At 34.1% G+C, this 16,167-nt stretch overlaps 1 protein-coding gene across 2 annotated transcripts; it reads left to right on the plus strand.

Annotated features, from left to right (window-relative positions):
* Nucleotides 1-537: 537 nt before the first annotated feature.
* stat1a (signal transducer and activator of transcription 1a) lies at nt 538-15,483 on the plus strand. 2 transcript variants are annotated; one of them, XM_065244610.1, is made up of 25 exons: nt 538-713; nt 1,604-1,748; nt 1,865-2,015; nt 2,552-2,647; nt 2,759-2,851; nt 2,965-3,043; nt 4,323-4,414; nt 4,516-4,667; nt 5,057-5,215; nt 5,315-5,407; nt 5,492-5,551; nt 6,631-6,654; nt 6,767-6,854; nt 6,936-6,977; nt 7,086-7,169; nt 7,268-7,366; nt 7,838-7,973; nt 9,395-9,450; nt 9,625-9,716; nt 9,978-10,117; nt 10,472-10,660; nt 10,818-10,893; nt 12,919-12,988; nt 13,082-13,120; nt 13,468-15,483. In XM_065244610.1, the coding sequence occupies exons 2-25, from the start codon at nt 1,621-1,623 to the stop codon at nt 13,474-13,476; spliced, it is 2,247 nt and encodes a 748-aa protein (XP_065100682.1). In that variant the 5' UTR covers nt 538-713; nt 1,604-1,620; the 3' UTR covers nt 13,477-15,483. The 2 variants fall into 2 exon arrangements, with proteins under 2 accessions (XP_065100682.1, XP_065100683.1); XM_065244611.1 differs by having other exon boundaries at nt 2,762-2,851.
* The last annotated feature ends 684 nt before the right edge of the window (nt 15,484-16,167 follow it).

Below are 16,167 nucleotides of genomic sequence, written 5' to 3' on the forward strand. Positions count from 1 at the left end.
GCCTTTAAACAAAGAAAAAGTTTGATTTTAATGATATGTCCCCTTTAAATAACAACTGTGACAACTTGCCCCAGTCTCATTTAACCTAAAGATGCAAGCTGCCATTTAATGCAGACAAGCCCTTATTTATAATACAGCGTAAACAATACAGCGAAAACCCTGCTACTTCAATTTTACTACAGTAAAACCATGGTTAATTTTTCGCAAGGGTATAACCGAAGACGCCAGCTGCAATGTAATGCAGACCACATCAACGAAGTGTATTCGTCACTTGTGCAGTTAATTCCCTCTTTGACATTTACGTTGCGTGTACAACACATTAAGATTCAGTACTTTTCTCAAAAACTCGTTTTACCCTAGTGATGATGAAATGCGCTTCTTGTGCAGGTTTCAGTTTCCTATAAATCACGTGGCCTTCAGACTCATCTGTTGTCCAAAATTCCAACCACGTCACGGGAGATGTCAGGTCGCGCTGATTGGCTAGCTGCGTTAGGTGGTCGAAATTCGGCGTTCCGATTGGCTCGTCCACCTGTCACTCAAACGCAGTCTCCTCAGGCAGGAGCGCGTTCCAGTAAGAGCCCGACATACTGTAAAAAGACAACTGGAAAACTGTTAACGAAATTAACAGGGAACTGACCTGTTAGTCCTCTCCTGTTAGCAGAGGAGGAGAAACGTATATCAGTGGACTCTTGATTTTTATCATCGCGTTTGGGGTGAGTAATAAAATATAATAATATTTCCGCATTCAGAATATTTTTTTTCTACAGTTACTTGCAAAACTTCCAGGAAGTCTGCTTTATTGCTTGATATTACAATAATTTACGAATAAACGATTAATATACATCGATGTCGTCAATAATCTCTCATGTACAGCGATGTTTATCGTGTAAATGTGAAATGCTGGCAAAACAAAACACGAGGCTGCGTAACTTACATGGCAGCTAGGTTCAGCCCCGTAAACAAAACATCATGCGTCATGTAACTTATCAGTCTTACAATAGTCTTAAAATAAAATATTTGATCTGTCAATAATCCCTAAGGACATTTAGACGAAACGATCATATTTTTAACTTGTTAATAACTTTAATAGAAATAATAGATTTACAAGCACATGCTCCCACACGTACACACCCCCTCCCTTCAAAATGGGGACGTGCCAGAGGCAATTATTATTTTCATAGAAAGCTGAACTATTTATAAAGGTAACTCTGGCATATTTAGGAAAAATACTTATTTAATAATTTGTAATAACCTAATAATAATATTTAATAATTTATAAATATATACTTAAATAATTTATTTAATAAAACGTAAGTTTTATATTAAATTAAATATGAATTATTCATACATATTTCAATAATATATTCATGAATATTAATATATACATTTTTTAATCGATGATGTATTCAGATGTTCACAAAGGGTGCGTCACATTTATTTAACTACTGAATAATATTTTGTCTTTTGCAGTGTGCGTCTGTGTTGAATGTTGGTTTAACATTGTATCTAGCACAATTATTGTGTACTAACCTTCCTTCCTCTGCATCCGTTAACAACAACAAATCCATCTATTAACCTTTCTATTTATTTATTTCCTTCACAGCCCACAGAGTCGCCAACATGAGTCAGTGGTTGGAGCTGCAGCAACTGGATTCGAAGTTTTTGGAGCAAGTGGATCAGCTGTACGATGACAACTTCCCAATGGCCATCCGCCAGTATCTTAGCAGCTGGATAGAGAGCCATGACTGGTCGGAATTACTTTATAAATATATCTATATAGAATATAATAACATATTTACAGTGTTTAAACACTTTGGTGTGAACGCCCCCTAACAGTTTAACAATTTATTCTTGTGACATGTAGGGACCACGTTGCCAACGTAGAGAACGAGTCCTTAGCAACCGTGAGGTTTCATGACCTTTTGACCCAGCTGGATCATCAACACAGCCGGTTTGCGATGGAGAAAGACTTCCTGAACCAGCACAACATCCGCAAGATCAAGAGGAACTTGCAGGTATCTGTTAACAATTGAACATTTCCTTTAACAATCATGCTACAAAACAAATGCAGAAATGATTTAACGGACACAGATTTGAATTTATTTTAATGCAAAATAGGGATGCTAAACAATTAATCGCGATTAATCGTTAGCAGAATAAAAGTTTTTGTTTACATCACATATGTGTGTAAACTGTGTATGATAAATATGTATATATATATAAATATGAACACATTCATGTATAATTTTAAGATTTTTTTTTATATATTAAGTATTTATATTTATATATAATATAAATTATACATAAAAATACAAATGTATATACACGTGTAAACATTTCTAAAACATATACATGCATGTGTGTACATTTATTTATACAAAGTTATTATACACAGTTCACACACATATATGATGTAACCAAAACTTTTATTCTGCTAACGATTAATCGCGATTAATCGTTAAGCATCCCTAATGCAAAATAATGCATGCGGAGATAAGAGTGAGGTTCAAATCGATGCATTTCCTAAAGAGTCAACTCCGACTTTTCCTAGAGTCTCTTCCAAGACAATCCTGTTTCCATGGCAATGATCATCAGTCGGAACCTGAATGAGGAGAGAAAGATTTTAGTATCCGCCCAAATGTCAGAGGTCAGTGATTTGTAAACATCAACAATTACCACAACTGGTATTCCCAGTATCTTTTATTATGGTATAAACTTGCGCAGTGTCAGCTTGTTGTATTAAAGTAGTTTTCTGTAGCAGAATCGTGTAGAGAGCTCCCAAAACGACATGATCGTGGAGAAACATCGAGAAATGGATGCGAAAGTAAAAGACATCAAGATGAAAGTGCAGGTGTATACACAGTCAAGTTTACATTTATTATTTAGCAGATGCTTTTATCTAAAGTGACTTGGAAAAGCATTTCTTTTTCCTGTTGTGTGTAACTTTCTGTCTTAACTTTCAAGGGAACTGAACAAATCATTAAAAATCTTGAAGATCTACAAGATGAGTACGACTTCAAGAGCAAAACTCACCAAAGCAGAGGTGACACAACTAATCTATCTGTTTTCTCTATAGACCGTTTTAGCAGCAACATAAACAAACAGCATTTGTGGTCCAAACTAAAGTGACACTCCACTTTTTTTGAAGATAGCTCATTTTCCAGCTCCCCTAGAGTTAAACATTTGATTTTTACCGTTTTGGAATCTATTCAGCTGATCTTCGGGTCTGGCGGTATCACTTTTAGCATAGCTTAGCACAATCCATTGAATCTGATTAGACCATTAGCATTGCGCTTAAACAATAACCTATAGTAGGTTTGTAAATTGATCAAAAATATTTTCTGCAAGCATCAAACAAATAGTGTTTGTAAATATATTGTTACATTACAAGGAATATTTATTATATATGATAAAAATTTAAGATTAACTTAAAAGGACACACGATTAATCGCATACAAAATAAAAGTTTGTTTTTGTATAATATATGTGTGCATTGTGTGTAATTATTTTGTTTATAAAAATACACACATATGCATGTTTTAATACAACATTTACTTGTATATTTATTTAGATTTTGATATTTATTATATATTATTATTATATTTATTAGTAAATTTCTCAAATTTATGCATGTATGTGTGTATTTATATATAAATAATATTTACACACAATACACACACACACACAAATATAATATGCAAACAAAAACTGTTATTTTGCATGCGATAAATCTTTTGACAGCCCTAATATATTTGTTAAAAAAGTGTCTTTAGAAGTATATATATATATATATATATATATATATATTACATTTATTACATTTATATTATATTACATATACTACATATATTACATTTAATTAATAATAATTTACATTTATTACATATGATTAAAATTCTTCTCGACTTATTATATTGTTTAATAAAGTTTAGTTTCGCGTGCGCACGTGAAACTTAACGCGTTTTGTTTCGCGCGCACACATGAAACTAAACTTTAAAAAATAAATCTGCACACGAAAGTCTCACGCGAGCACGCGAAAGTCTCACGCGAGCACGCCAAAGTCTCACGCGAGCACGCCAAAGTCTCACGCGAGCACGCCAAAGTCTCACGCGAGCACGCCAAAGTCTCACGCGAGCACGCCAAAGTCTCACCCGAGCACAGAAGTTCTGTCAATATATATATTTTAAAGCATCAAGCATTTATGAAAAAGTGATTTAGAAGTCAATATATTGTTTATTTTATTTATTTATTTATAATTTGTATTGCATTTTATTGAAATAGCTTTTTTTAGTTTCATTTTTTTATGTTTGTGTGTTTGACAGAGGACCTGAACGGGACGATTTCGAAAGAAGACCTGAATCGGGAGAGGCTGGCCATTCACTCCATGTTAATGAAACTCAACGACATGAGAAAGGTAGGAATTTTTCAGATGGGTTGTCGCTCCTCCCGTCCTGCCGATTGGTTATTGAGGACCACTGTGCAGTTGGGTTTAACCTGGTTTGGGTTTCTGTGCAGAACGTGATCAGTCAGATATCAGAGGTCTTGAACCTCATGGATCAGGTGGTGTTCGAGCTCATCTCAACTGAACTTGCCGAATGGAAACGGCGTCAGCAGATGTTTTGCATCGGAGGTTTGACCCACGTCTGCTTGGACCAGCTGCAGAACTGGTGAGGGTTTCACTGTAGAGATACCCATTTTTGCACATTGTAAGATTGTGTCGAGTTTTAAAGAGGACGTATCATGAAAATCAGATTTTTTCCAAGTGCTATAATTGGGTCCCCAGTGCTTCTATCAACCTAGAAAATGTGATTAAAATATCAACCCAGTATCTTAGTTTTGGTAAACCGTTCTCTGCAAGCATGTGAAAAATAGGTAATTGAAATTTGTTCTCCCCTTGTGATGTCAGAAGGGGATAATACATGTTATAATAAATTATCTATATGGTATTTTGAGCTGAAACTTCACATATGTATTCTGGGGACACCAAAGATTTGTTTTACATCTTAAAAAAGTCTTGCGAAATGACCCCTTTAAGATTTTTTGTTATTTCTTGTAGGTTTACTTCAGTTGGCGAATCTCTGCTTCAGCTTAGACAGCAACTTAAGAAACTTCTTGAACTGGAGCAGAAGTTCACATATGACAACGACCCTATTACCAGTAGCAAAAACACTCTGGAGGAAAGGATTACGTTAAACCTCAAAAATCTTATTACAAAGTAAGAGTCCTTACTCTTTCTTTTCTGGAGTATAACTATGTTGCATTTTGCACATGCTGTTTAAAACTTAGCTAACCTTCTTTGCGTGTGTGCGTTTAGCTCCTTGGTTGTTGAGAGACAACCATGCATGCCAACCCAACTTCAAAGACCATTGGTGCTCAAGACGGGAGTTCTGTTTACCCTTAAAATTCGGTAAGGGTAAACAAATTTATACTTTGAAACGAGAGGTCACAAGTTATCGTTCGGTTTTGATGAATCACATTTTTTTTATTGCAGAATGCTTATAAAGCTTCAGGAATTTAATCACACTGTTCGCGTGAAGGTGCATTTTGATAAGTAAGTATAATGCAACACAAACCAAAGTCAGACACTAAACCAAGAAAAAATAATAACAGAAATTTAATTTTGGTGTCACAACATCAAACAGAGATTACAAAAAATTCAATATATTATTTTATTTATTAATTTATAATTTGTACAATGTATTGTATTTTATTGAAATGGCTTTTTAATTCAGTTTCATCAATACCAAATTTTAGTGCTGGGCAAAAATGTATCACGATTAATTGCATACAAAATAAAAGTAATTTTTTTGCATAATATATGTGTGTGTACTGTGTGTAATTATTATGTATATTTAACCCCACACACACATATATATATTAATTTCAGAAATGTTTTGTTGTTTGTTTATGTATATATATATTAGGGATGCACCGATACCACTTTTTTGGAATACGAGTACGAGGACTTGCATTTCAGTACTTGCCGATACCGAGAACTTAATAAAAAACATTATTTAAATTTACAGGTAACAGCTTTAGTCATATAATTTAACAAAAAAACAAGGGACTAGTTTTCCAGTTTGTTGTAAACTCTGCCTCTTTGGACAACACAAGAGGCATTAAACCGTTACACGCTGCTCAAACATAGACATTTCTCAGACCGTGGTATCGATCCCTGGTATCGGGGGACTTTTAACGAGTACGAGTACTTTAGAAAATGTGGTATCGAGGCCGATACCAGTATCGGTATCGGTGCATCCCTTATATATATATATATATATATATATATAGAATATACACAAATATATACACTATACACAAATATAAATAAATATATACACATGTAAATGTTTCTTAAATACATACATGAATGTGTATATATATATATATATATATATATATATATATATATATATATATATATATATATATATATATATATATATATGCCAAAAATCACTTTTATTTTGTATGCGATTAATCGTGATTAATCTTTGCCCAGCACTACTAATTTTTTTATCATAAATAATAAATAAATATAAATTAAACTATATAGTCCATACAGAATTTTTATAAAATATAATAAAAATAAACTGTAAATAATATTTTATTTCTCTTTTTGCCCTCAAGGGATGTTGTTGAAAAACGAAAAGGGTGTGTATGTCATTTTTTTTTTCACAATATTTTCATTTTTAATGTGTACCATAGCTTTAAAATGTAATCGAATTTCATTTGCCTGGTAGATAAGCATCAATTCCTGTTTCAGGTATCGTATGTTTAACATCTTGGGAACGTCCATGAAGGTGATGAACATGGAGGAATCCAACGGAATGGCGGCAGAATTCCGACATCTGGTAAAGTGGATAACGATTATTATTCAGTCAAATATGCTTGTGTTGTTTTAAAAAATATATATATATTTTCTTAATTCACAGCAACTCAAAGAGAGGAAAGTTACTGGGAACAGAACCAGTGAGGTGAGGATTTGTTCGGTACTTTGAAAGATGAGCCAACTAATTTGTTCGTATGTAATTCGTTCAGTGATGCTTTGGTTTAAAAGTTTTGTTTTCTCAAACTTGTGGCAGGGCCCGCTGATCGTCTCGGAAGAACTTCACTCCATCACTTTTGAGGCGGAGCTTTGCTGGTCTGGAATGGTGATGAATTTTGAGGTAGATACAACAAGATATGTTGTATGTTTAACTATTAAAGAAGGAAAACTCTTATCCAAGTTATTTTGGCTACTATAACGAGCGTTCCTGTTTTTCAGACCACCTCCTTGCCCATAGTCGTGATCTCCAACGTCAGTCAGCTGCCCAGTGGATGGGCGTCCATAATGTGGTACAACATGCTGACCTCTGAGCCCAAGGTAAAGTGCTGTCTCTGCTGGCTTTATATATAGATGTCTAGTTCTTAATGTGCACAAAGTAACACTTCCTGTCTTGATCATATCCTGTTGGGTAATGATGCAAGTTTTTCTCACATTCAAATGTCTATCAGGGTCTTGCATCATTTAAAGCTGAAAAACACCTTTTGAAAGTTTAATTCAATTCCTGACTTTAAAAACAGGATGCAGAATGAAAATGATAATGAGACTGCCTAAATGAATACTAGAATATTTTTTTGTGTTATTAAGGCTAAAGTAGCAATAAAATAAAATGTGTAATGCTGTTGGTCTTTTACAAATGTTTAAATGTGAAGATTTCTCTGTTTCCTGCAAGTCAGGGAAACTATAAAGTTGTACTTGCATGAGTAAATATAGCTGCCTGTGGATGTCTGTCAAGTAACTTTCCTCAAACCTCAGTTTATTTCTGTCTCATTTTGTTTTTTGTTTTCTCAGAATCTGTCGTTTTTCGTGAGTCCTCCTACTTGTACATGGGGACATCTATCGGAGGTGCTGAGCTGGCAGTTTTCCGCCATTACCAAAAGAGGTCTCAATCAAGAACAACTAAGCATGCTGGGAACTAAACTTTTGGGTAAGTGTGAAAAGTACCAGTCAGTCATTATCACAATATAAATAAGATAGGACCTGTATCATAGTGAATAGGTTTATTTATCAGTAATGACTGGCTGTTTGTGTTTATCAAATTTATACATAAACTGCAAAAATCTTATTTTTACTCAGCTTTTTCAACACAATTATCTAAATATCCTTAAAAAAAAATATATGTACAGGATATATGTATAAATTAATAAAAAAAAGAACATACTTTATGTTAATCTTACATTTTAATCATATATAATAAATATTAATTGTAATTTCATAATATATTGACTTCTAAAGCTTTTAATTTTTTTTTGATTTGCTCTAGAATAATGAAAAAATTTGATTTTCTTTTGTCCTAATTAAAAAACTAGATTTGTATAGAAATATTTAACGCACAAAAACTGGCTGTTGTCATTTTGATGATAAGTATGCTGTTTGGCGCTACTAATGAAATGTAAAGGGGGAGTGAAATAGTGTATCGGTGCCCTTTTTTGCATTTAAATTTACATTTTCAATAATGGTCAATAATCGCACTGTATTGCAATTTAATATGTTCAGCGCTGTTATCTCGAAAATAAAGCTGACATAGTGCACATCCCAATTTGAGAGAGATCTACCAGAATTTCTTTTAAGTCTGCAGCCCTGTTTTTTTACCTGTGCGCGAATGTACGCGCACGGTCGAATGTACAGCCTTATCATTAATTTGACTCGTACGTGTACACAAATGTCTGACACGTGTGTTGCGACAAAATGCATTGCATCTCCTGTGCTACGTACTTCTTTCTCCTGTAGGCGCATGCTTTCGCGACCAACGCATACAATGTTCGTGGGTTTAAAAATCCAGCGGTGCGCGTACAGTACTTGCGCACTTTTCTTTTGACGAAAATTGCGTCACCGGCAGTTGCGCACTGTACACAGACCCTCACATAGATGTAAAAATGGACTATACTTCGGCCTTAAGCCTAACGCGTTAAAAAGGATGTTGGCAAGATAAATTAAAATTGTTATATAAAATCCTTTATATTGTATATATAATATTTTAAATATATTTTGTTTTTTTATTTTATTTATTTATTTTTTATTTGAACACTTTACCTTAAAATATAAAATTTAACTTCAATATTTTAATAAAGTATTTTAAATAAATTTTTTACTTTTGAATTGGATTTTTTAACAAAATTTTGTTACGTTTTCTGTGAAAGCAAGAAATATAAATAATATCTCACTTCTTACGCATATATTTCATGTTTTAAGGATGTTAGAGTAAAAAAAACAAGACATTATTGTATAAAACAGAATTTATTGTGAGAAATTATTACATTCAGTGATACACGGCTTCATACATTTATAATACATTATACTACTCATACATCATTTAAAGTACTAAATTGAATGAACTTTGACCCCCAGGTCCCAAAGCAGTGTCAGATCCTGAAGCTCAGATCCCATGGAACAGATTCTGTAAGGTTGGTTACCACATCACACGTTTTCTATGAATTAAACAGTTTAGCCATTAGGTTAAACTTAATTTTGCCGAGTTAAAAGGCACGTATTACACATTTCATTTCTGTTAATCGTAGTTATAGATGGTGTTTGTATAAAGAAGATTTGACAGGTTGTTTTTCTTGCATGTGGGGTAGTCGGGTGGTGAGAAGAACGCTACATTTTGGCTTTGGATTGAAGGAATTTTGGACCTTATAAAGAGACACTTGTTGAGCCTCTGGGATGATGGGTAAGATTGCATGGACACTGTACTGCATTACTTATTTGTCATCAATAATAATAATAATATCTAAACTTCTTTAAAACAAGATGTATTTACGTTAAAAGCAAAGTTGTGAAGAAACAGTTAATACGTTTAAGTTTCTTGTTTAGGCACAAATCTCAATAATCATTTAAACTTGGCTACATGTGTAAATGTAACGTCTTTAAGAAAGTTTTGACATTTAATTGGAAAAGCAGCAGCTTTCTTTTAACGCTGTTTGTCTCTCAGGTGTATCGTTGGGTTTGTGACCAAGGACCGCACTAAAACTTTGCTACACGACAAAGCTCCCGGTACCTTTCTGTTGCGCTTTAGCGAAAGCAACCGCGATGGAGCCATCACATTCAGCTGGGTGGAACATGACGCGAACGGTAAGATGTTTCCTTAATCTCGTACAATATTTGGTTATGTATGAAACCCGTGTGTACAGCAAATCAAACACCAAGCCAAAGAAAAATAAAAATTCAACTTCGTGGCCCTCACAAAAGAAAATTTTACTTAAAAACTTAATGAATTAAACAAATCATATTACAATATACAATGTAGTGCTGTTGGTTAGTAGCTTTATTTATTACACAGGTGATAATAGGTTTTATTACGCAGAATTATTTATAAATTAATGTATTTTATAAAATGTAAAGGCCCCCCAGATGGTGCAAATTGAAAATCAGCTTTAGTTGACTCATTGTTTCATCACTGAGATTTTTGTGTGCTTGTTTGTTTAGAAGAGCCGCAGATTCGCTCTGTGGAGCCCTACACGAAAAAGGAGCTCTCGGCTGTTTCACTTCCCGACATCATTCGAAACTACCGCGTGATGGCAGCCGAAAACGTCCCGGAAAACCCTTTGCGCTTCCTCTACCCTAATCTACCTAAAGATGAAGCCTTCAGGAAATACTACTCTAAACCCACAGACAGTAAGTTACTTACATATTAAACACCTAAAAAACTTGATTTGAAGAAAGCGTATTTATTTTCCATGTTTACATTATAAATTATAAAAATTAAATTGATCGAATCACACGAAACGGGGTCACGGATAATAAATGCTGATTTATCCTTTTGTTTATCCAGAACAAGAGCCAATGGATGTTGATAGGAAGTCAGATGAAGGCTATATCAGTACCACCCTCATCTCTATCTCTGAAATGTAAGTCAATGTTGCGAAAAGCAAAGCAAATTTCACAATCCCACAGTCAAGCTAAGATTTAAGTTAGTACTTTAGGACTGTCCAAAGATTAATCGTGATTAATCACGATTAATCGAATAAAAAAAGTTTGTTTTTGCATAATTTTTATGTGTGCACTGTGTATTTATTTTGTGTGTGTATGTATGTATATATATATAAAATAGGGCTGTCAAAAGATTAATCGCATACAAAATAAAAGTTTGTGAATAAAAATGATTGTTAAATTATATATATATATATATATATATATATATATTAATATATTTTCAAATATATATATATATACGAGTTACGCGCCAAATATATATATATATCTGCTATATATCTATATATATATTTCGGCGCAAAACTCGTCCCACACGGTTTGCAGTAGTCCCACAAAAGAGGGCTCAAGTCGACTGGATTATTGAGGAATGGTGTGCTATGACTTTTATAAGCGATCGGGTGCAGGATTTTCGAAAGGGGGGCGAAAAACCACCCAAAAAATCCCATTGACTTAACATTGTGCCGAACTTTGCGGGTCATAGCTCCGCTCAAGGATTTTGTAGAAACGTGTGGGTTACATTATTTGAAGAGGGTGGTAGGCTCTGTAAGAACATGCATCACATTGGGGTCTAAGTTTTACCCCTGGGGTGTAAGAGGCACCCGAAATTTCATATTGACTTATAATAAGGCAGGAAACATGCCCATATAAGGGAAAAAAAGTTCCACATGTGATATCTTCGCTTAACAATGTCATAGAGACAAGGGGGGTGGGCTCATTTTACTCAGACATCCAATCAGTCTATCAGGATAGTCCCAGAGCTATTAAGCCACGCCCCTAGCAACAATTTTGGGCTCCCTTGCAACATCTCCCATAGACTGCCATTATAAAATGCCCAGATGGATATCTTTGCAGCACAGTGTCATAGAAACATTGGGGTGGGCTCATTTTACTCCGGCATCCAATCAGTCTCTCAGGATCCTTACATAGGTATTAAGCCACGCCCCTAGCAACCACTTTTGAGCACCCTAGCAACATAAAATTCAAACAGTTCTCGTCATCAGAACATCATAGAGACACAGGGGTTGGACCGTTTGACTCGTTGCTCGGAGTGTAATCACTAGTGGATGCCATTTTTCTCCATAGCAACCAAATACAGTACCCTAGCAACCGAATAAACAAAGCCTTATATCTCTGCATCAGAACATCGTAGAGACACAGGGGTTGGACCGTTTGACTCGTTGCTTGGAGTGTAATCAGTAGTGGGTGCCAATTTTTCCCTAGCAACCAAATACAGAACCCTAGCAACCGAATAAACAAAGCCTTATATCACGGCATCAGAACATCGTAGAGACACAGGGGTTGGACCGTTTGACTCATTGCTCGGAGTGTAATCACTAGTGGATGCCATTTTTCTCCATAGCAACTAAATACAGTACCCTAGCAACCGAGTAAACAAAGCCTTATATCTCTGCATCAGAACATCGTAGAGACACAGGGGTTGGACCGTTTGACTCGTTGCTCGGAGTGTAATCAGTAGTGGGTGCCAATTTTTCCCTAGCAACCAAATACAGTACCCTAGCAACCAAATAAACAAAGCCTTATATCTCTGCATCAGAACATTATCAAGAAACGGTGTTTGGATAATTTTACTTGTCACTTGGAGTACATTCATTCTTGCATGATACTGTCCCCTGAAAATTTGCCACGGCAAGGTCCACTTCACATTTTCTTCAGGAAATGTAACTATCTAGTAATTATTATTATTATCTTATATATAAATAAAAATATAAATGAATAATTTAACATAATTATTTCACACAACACACACATAAATATGGTATGCAAACACAAACTTATTTTGTATTCGATTTATCACGATTAATCTTTTGACAGCCCTATTTTATATACCTAAACAATATATTCATAATCCTATAACTGTGCAATTAAGAATATGCCTTACCTTTAGCTTGTTTTGACAAATGCGTTTTGTTTGACTTTAGGAAACCAAAGGAATATGAACATAACCTCATGCCTATGTCACCTGAGGTCTTTGGCGAGCTAGCGCGGATGGTATGTATACATTATATATATCTTTCTCTCTACCGCTTCAAGTTTTGTATACATATATATTATCGCATACAATTATTTTTGCTTTGTCTGTAGAATCCATTCATACAAGAAATGGAATCAACTCTTTTGGAGGTAGGGTACAATCAACACCTTTTGTGTATTTCTAAATGTACGCTTATGTTGCTTATTTAAGTGGCGGTCACACTACACTTTCATTCATACGCATTTTGTTGCATACCAAATTTCAAGTCTTTTAAACTTTGACCTGTGAATTTGTATCGGTACGGCGTGACCTTTCTTGCCAAAGATGGATGAACGCTTCCCGCCCATATTCGCAGCCATATTCAGTGCATGTTTAAAGTGTAGTGTGACTACACCTTAGCGAATATTTTCAATTATAATGCAATTATTTTTATGATCACTTATGTTTATTTCTCAACAATATTCATGGCACTGATATGCTTTATTCTACTTTGCAGATGCCATAGAACCTCACTTAAGGACTTCATTAATGGGTTTTTGCTTAAAAATAACGAAAAGGATTGTTCACACACGACGTGTCTTTAACTACCATGCACTTATGTTACAATTGCAAGGTTTCGATAGACGTACTTATTGTAATACGGAAAGGTTCGCAGTATTGGAAGGTCACATAGTGATGTAAGACACCTGATATGATGTGTGAGGTGTGAGTCGAGATCAGATATTCCTGTTTTGTTGTAGCGAACAGATAAAAAAAATACTGTATATATGCTGCCATCTATAAAAAACTAACTAAATTCATGCTATAGTATACTTAGCACTTAATATGGTGAATTAAAGCAACCTTATAAAGTTAGAGACGTTATAGTTTGTAAATAGCACTTAATTTTATAAATTCTATCATTGCTGATATGCCAAGTGATGATATAAAGACGCAGAAAGTAAGAAATAAATCATAAAAAGTTAAAATGATGGGCAAGGGGATACAATCCTTATGGTTCTGAGAAGGCTTCATTTTTAACTATAAATATTTCCAGTTATATTTTGGAGTAAAATGTGACCTAGAGTATTTTAGATTACCCAGAAAGATTTTTCAAAAAGCAAGGATTAAGGTCTGATTGACACATTTAAGCTGTTGGGTGTTTAGTTTTTTTAAACACACTTGAAAAAAAATCCTGAATGCTTTGTGAAATTTCTGGTGCTTCATTTGTATTTGTTTGCACGTATTTGTACTTTATGTATTTTCTTTTCTACACTGGATCGTGCTGCTGTTTTCGATTACAATTATTTGTCTGCTTAGTCTGTCGTGGGCATTATAAAAATTATTTTCGTTTGCTTTAAACCTATACCTAAAGCTTTTGGTGTAGACTAACAAATGTTGTATATTTCTTAAAAATCTCATAAAGTAAAAGCAATATAGCGTAATTATTGTATAATTGTCTTAAAGGGATAGTTCACTCAAATGAAGATATTTTAAATAATGTTTGTAATCAAGCAGATCTGGGGCACCTTTGACTTCTATAGATGGTTTCATTGTAAGCACGCATGTTTCAGCGGATAAGAGCCTGGAACCAAAGTTTACTTCTGGTCTGTGTTTATTTATACGTGTGGCTTGTAGCTAAACTGAACTGTGGAGCAAAAATGTCTAAAATAAAATAAACATTTGGAATGCAATCTAAAGATATTGTATACATTATTTTATACAGTAACGTTTGGTTCACAAAAGCCGTTTGCTTATGTTGTTACTGCCGAGACCATATATAGTAGGGAAAAAAATAATACTATGGAGGTGAATGGTGCCCCAGATCTGTTTTCAAAATATCTTAATTTGTGTTCAGCAGGAAAAAGAAGTTAATACAGGTTTGCGACTTAAGGGTTGCCTAAATATATACAGGTCCCACACTGAATAGATGCCTTGGAAAAGTTTAAGAAATTAAACATTTATAGAAAACAAACTATTTATAATTTACAGTTAAAACCTTTATTGTTTAATTATTAAATAAAAATCAAAGCGATGCAGTAAATTCATAGCAGTAAATAGCGCAATAATTTGAACAGCTTTTACCACTAATATCTATTAAGCAATGTAACCGAAACGTAATTAAAATAAGACAGAAAAACATTGATTGCTTGTATGTTTGCATTGTGACGTTTAGCATTTAATAAATAACATCAGCAACACACATTTACGAAACACACACATTTACAATAGCCAACTTTAATAACGGCAACAATAGTGTCCCACTAGAAAATCCTCGCACAGTTGAGGTCAACTCAGCTTCGGAGGTTTGTTCAAGTATTCGCACGTCCATAAAACTTTACCATTCTTACAGTAAAACAATCACTGTGCATGTGTGAATATAACGTGTGCTTACAGACATAAAAACCATCATATAGTGCTGTCACACAATCCACGGGACATTTAGACCTATTTGCTGTCATTGTTGTTAATACAAGTGCATGTATCTTATTTTGGGGGATTTTTATCCTGTAATAAAACTGATTTATAAAAATTGCTGTGTAGTTTTTCTACGTACAGAATATGACTATCAATCAATATCACATAACAATAGGTTGGCTATAGAGTTTTGTAACATGTTTACCAGCATGAGTCAATTGCAGAGTAATCGAATGTTTTCACCTCTACAATTATTTTTATTAAATACAGTAAGATTAACAGATAAGCAAGGTTGTGAAAATCTGGCAACAAATTACGAAAATGGGAATTCGAACAATGTTTAGAAGTAAATGAATAACAAACGACATCTCAATAAATAAATATAGTGCAAATAGTCATTGACAATCGAAAAACAAAGTAATTTGAAACAAATTCACAAGATGATACACAATCAATAAGAAGCATAAAGTAGTAGTACAAATAGTAATAAAGTCGAGGATATTTGTGACCCTGGACCACGAAACCAGTCATTAATCTCAATTTACTCGATTTAGTAAATAAGCTTTCCATTGATGTATGGTTTGTTAGGATAGGACAAAAGGGTGCGTTTACATGTGCCGAATTAACGGATAACTATCATGCGTTTACATGAAAATCAATAAACTGGCTATGCAGAAAACTGCATTTACGTGGGATTTGGAGATTTGTCAGATTTCTAGCAAGTATTGACGTCACCGCCTATAGTACATATGGTTGTTAAAAAAAAAATGCTATAAGCTATACTGTTGTAACATGAGCT

This window comes from Paramisgurnus dabryanus, chromosome 24, assembly GCF_030506205.2.
Source record: "Paramisgurnus dabryanus chromosome 24, PD_genome_1.1, whole genome shotgun sequence".
NCBI classification, from domain to species: Eukaryota; Metazoa; Chordata; class Actinopteri; order Cypriniformes; family Cobitidae; genus Paramisgurnus; species Paramisgurnus dabryanus.

Bases quoted from the DNA above. Each gene is read 5' to 3' on its own strand.
- stat1a (XM_065244610.1), top strand. From the start codon at position 1,621: ATGAGTCAGTGGTTGGAGCTGCAGCAACTGGATTCGAAGTTTTTGGAG. The intron at 2,852-2,964 runs GTGTATACACAG...TTAACTTTCAAG, and splicing joins ACATCAAGATGAAAGTGCAG to GGAACTGAACAAATCATTAA. The intron at 5,216-5,314 runs GTAAGAGTCCTT...GTGTGCGTTTAG, and splicing joins CTCAAAAATCTTATTACAAA to CTCCTTGGTTGTTGAGAGAC.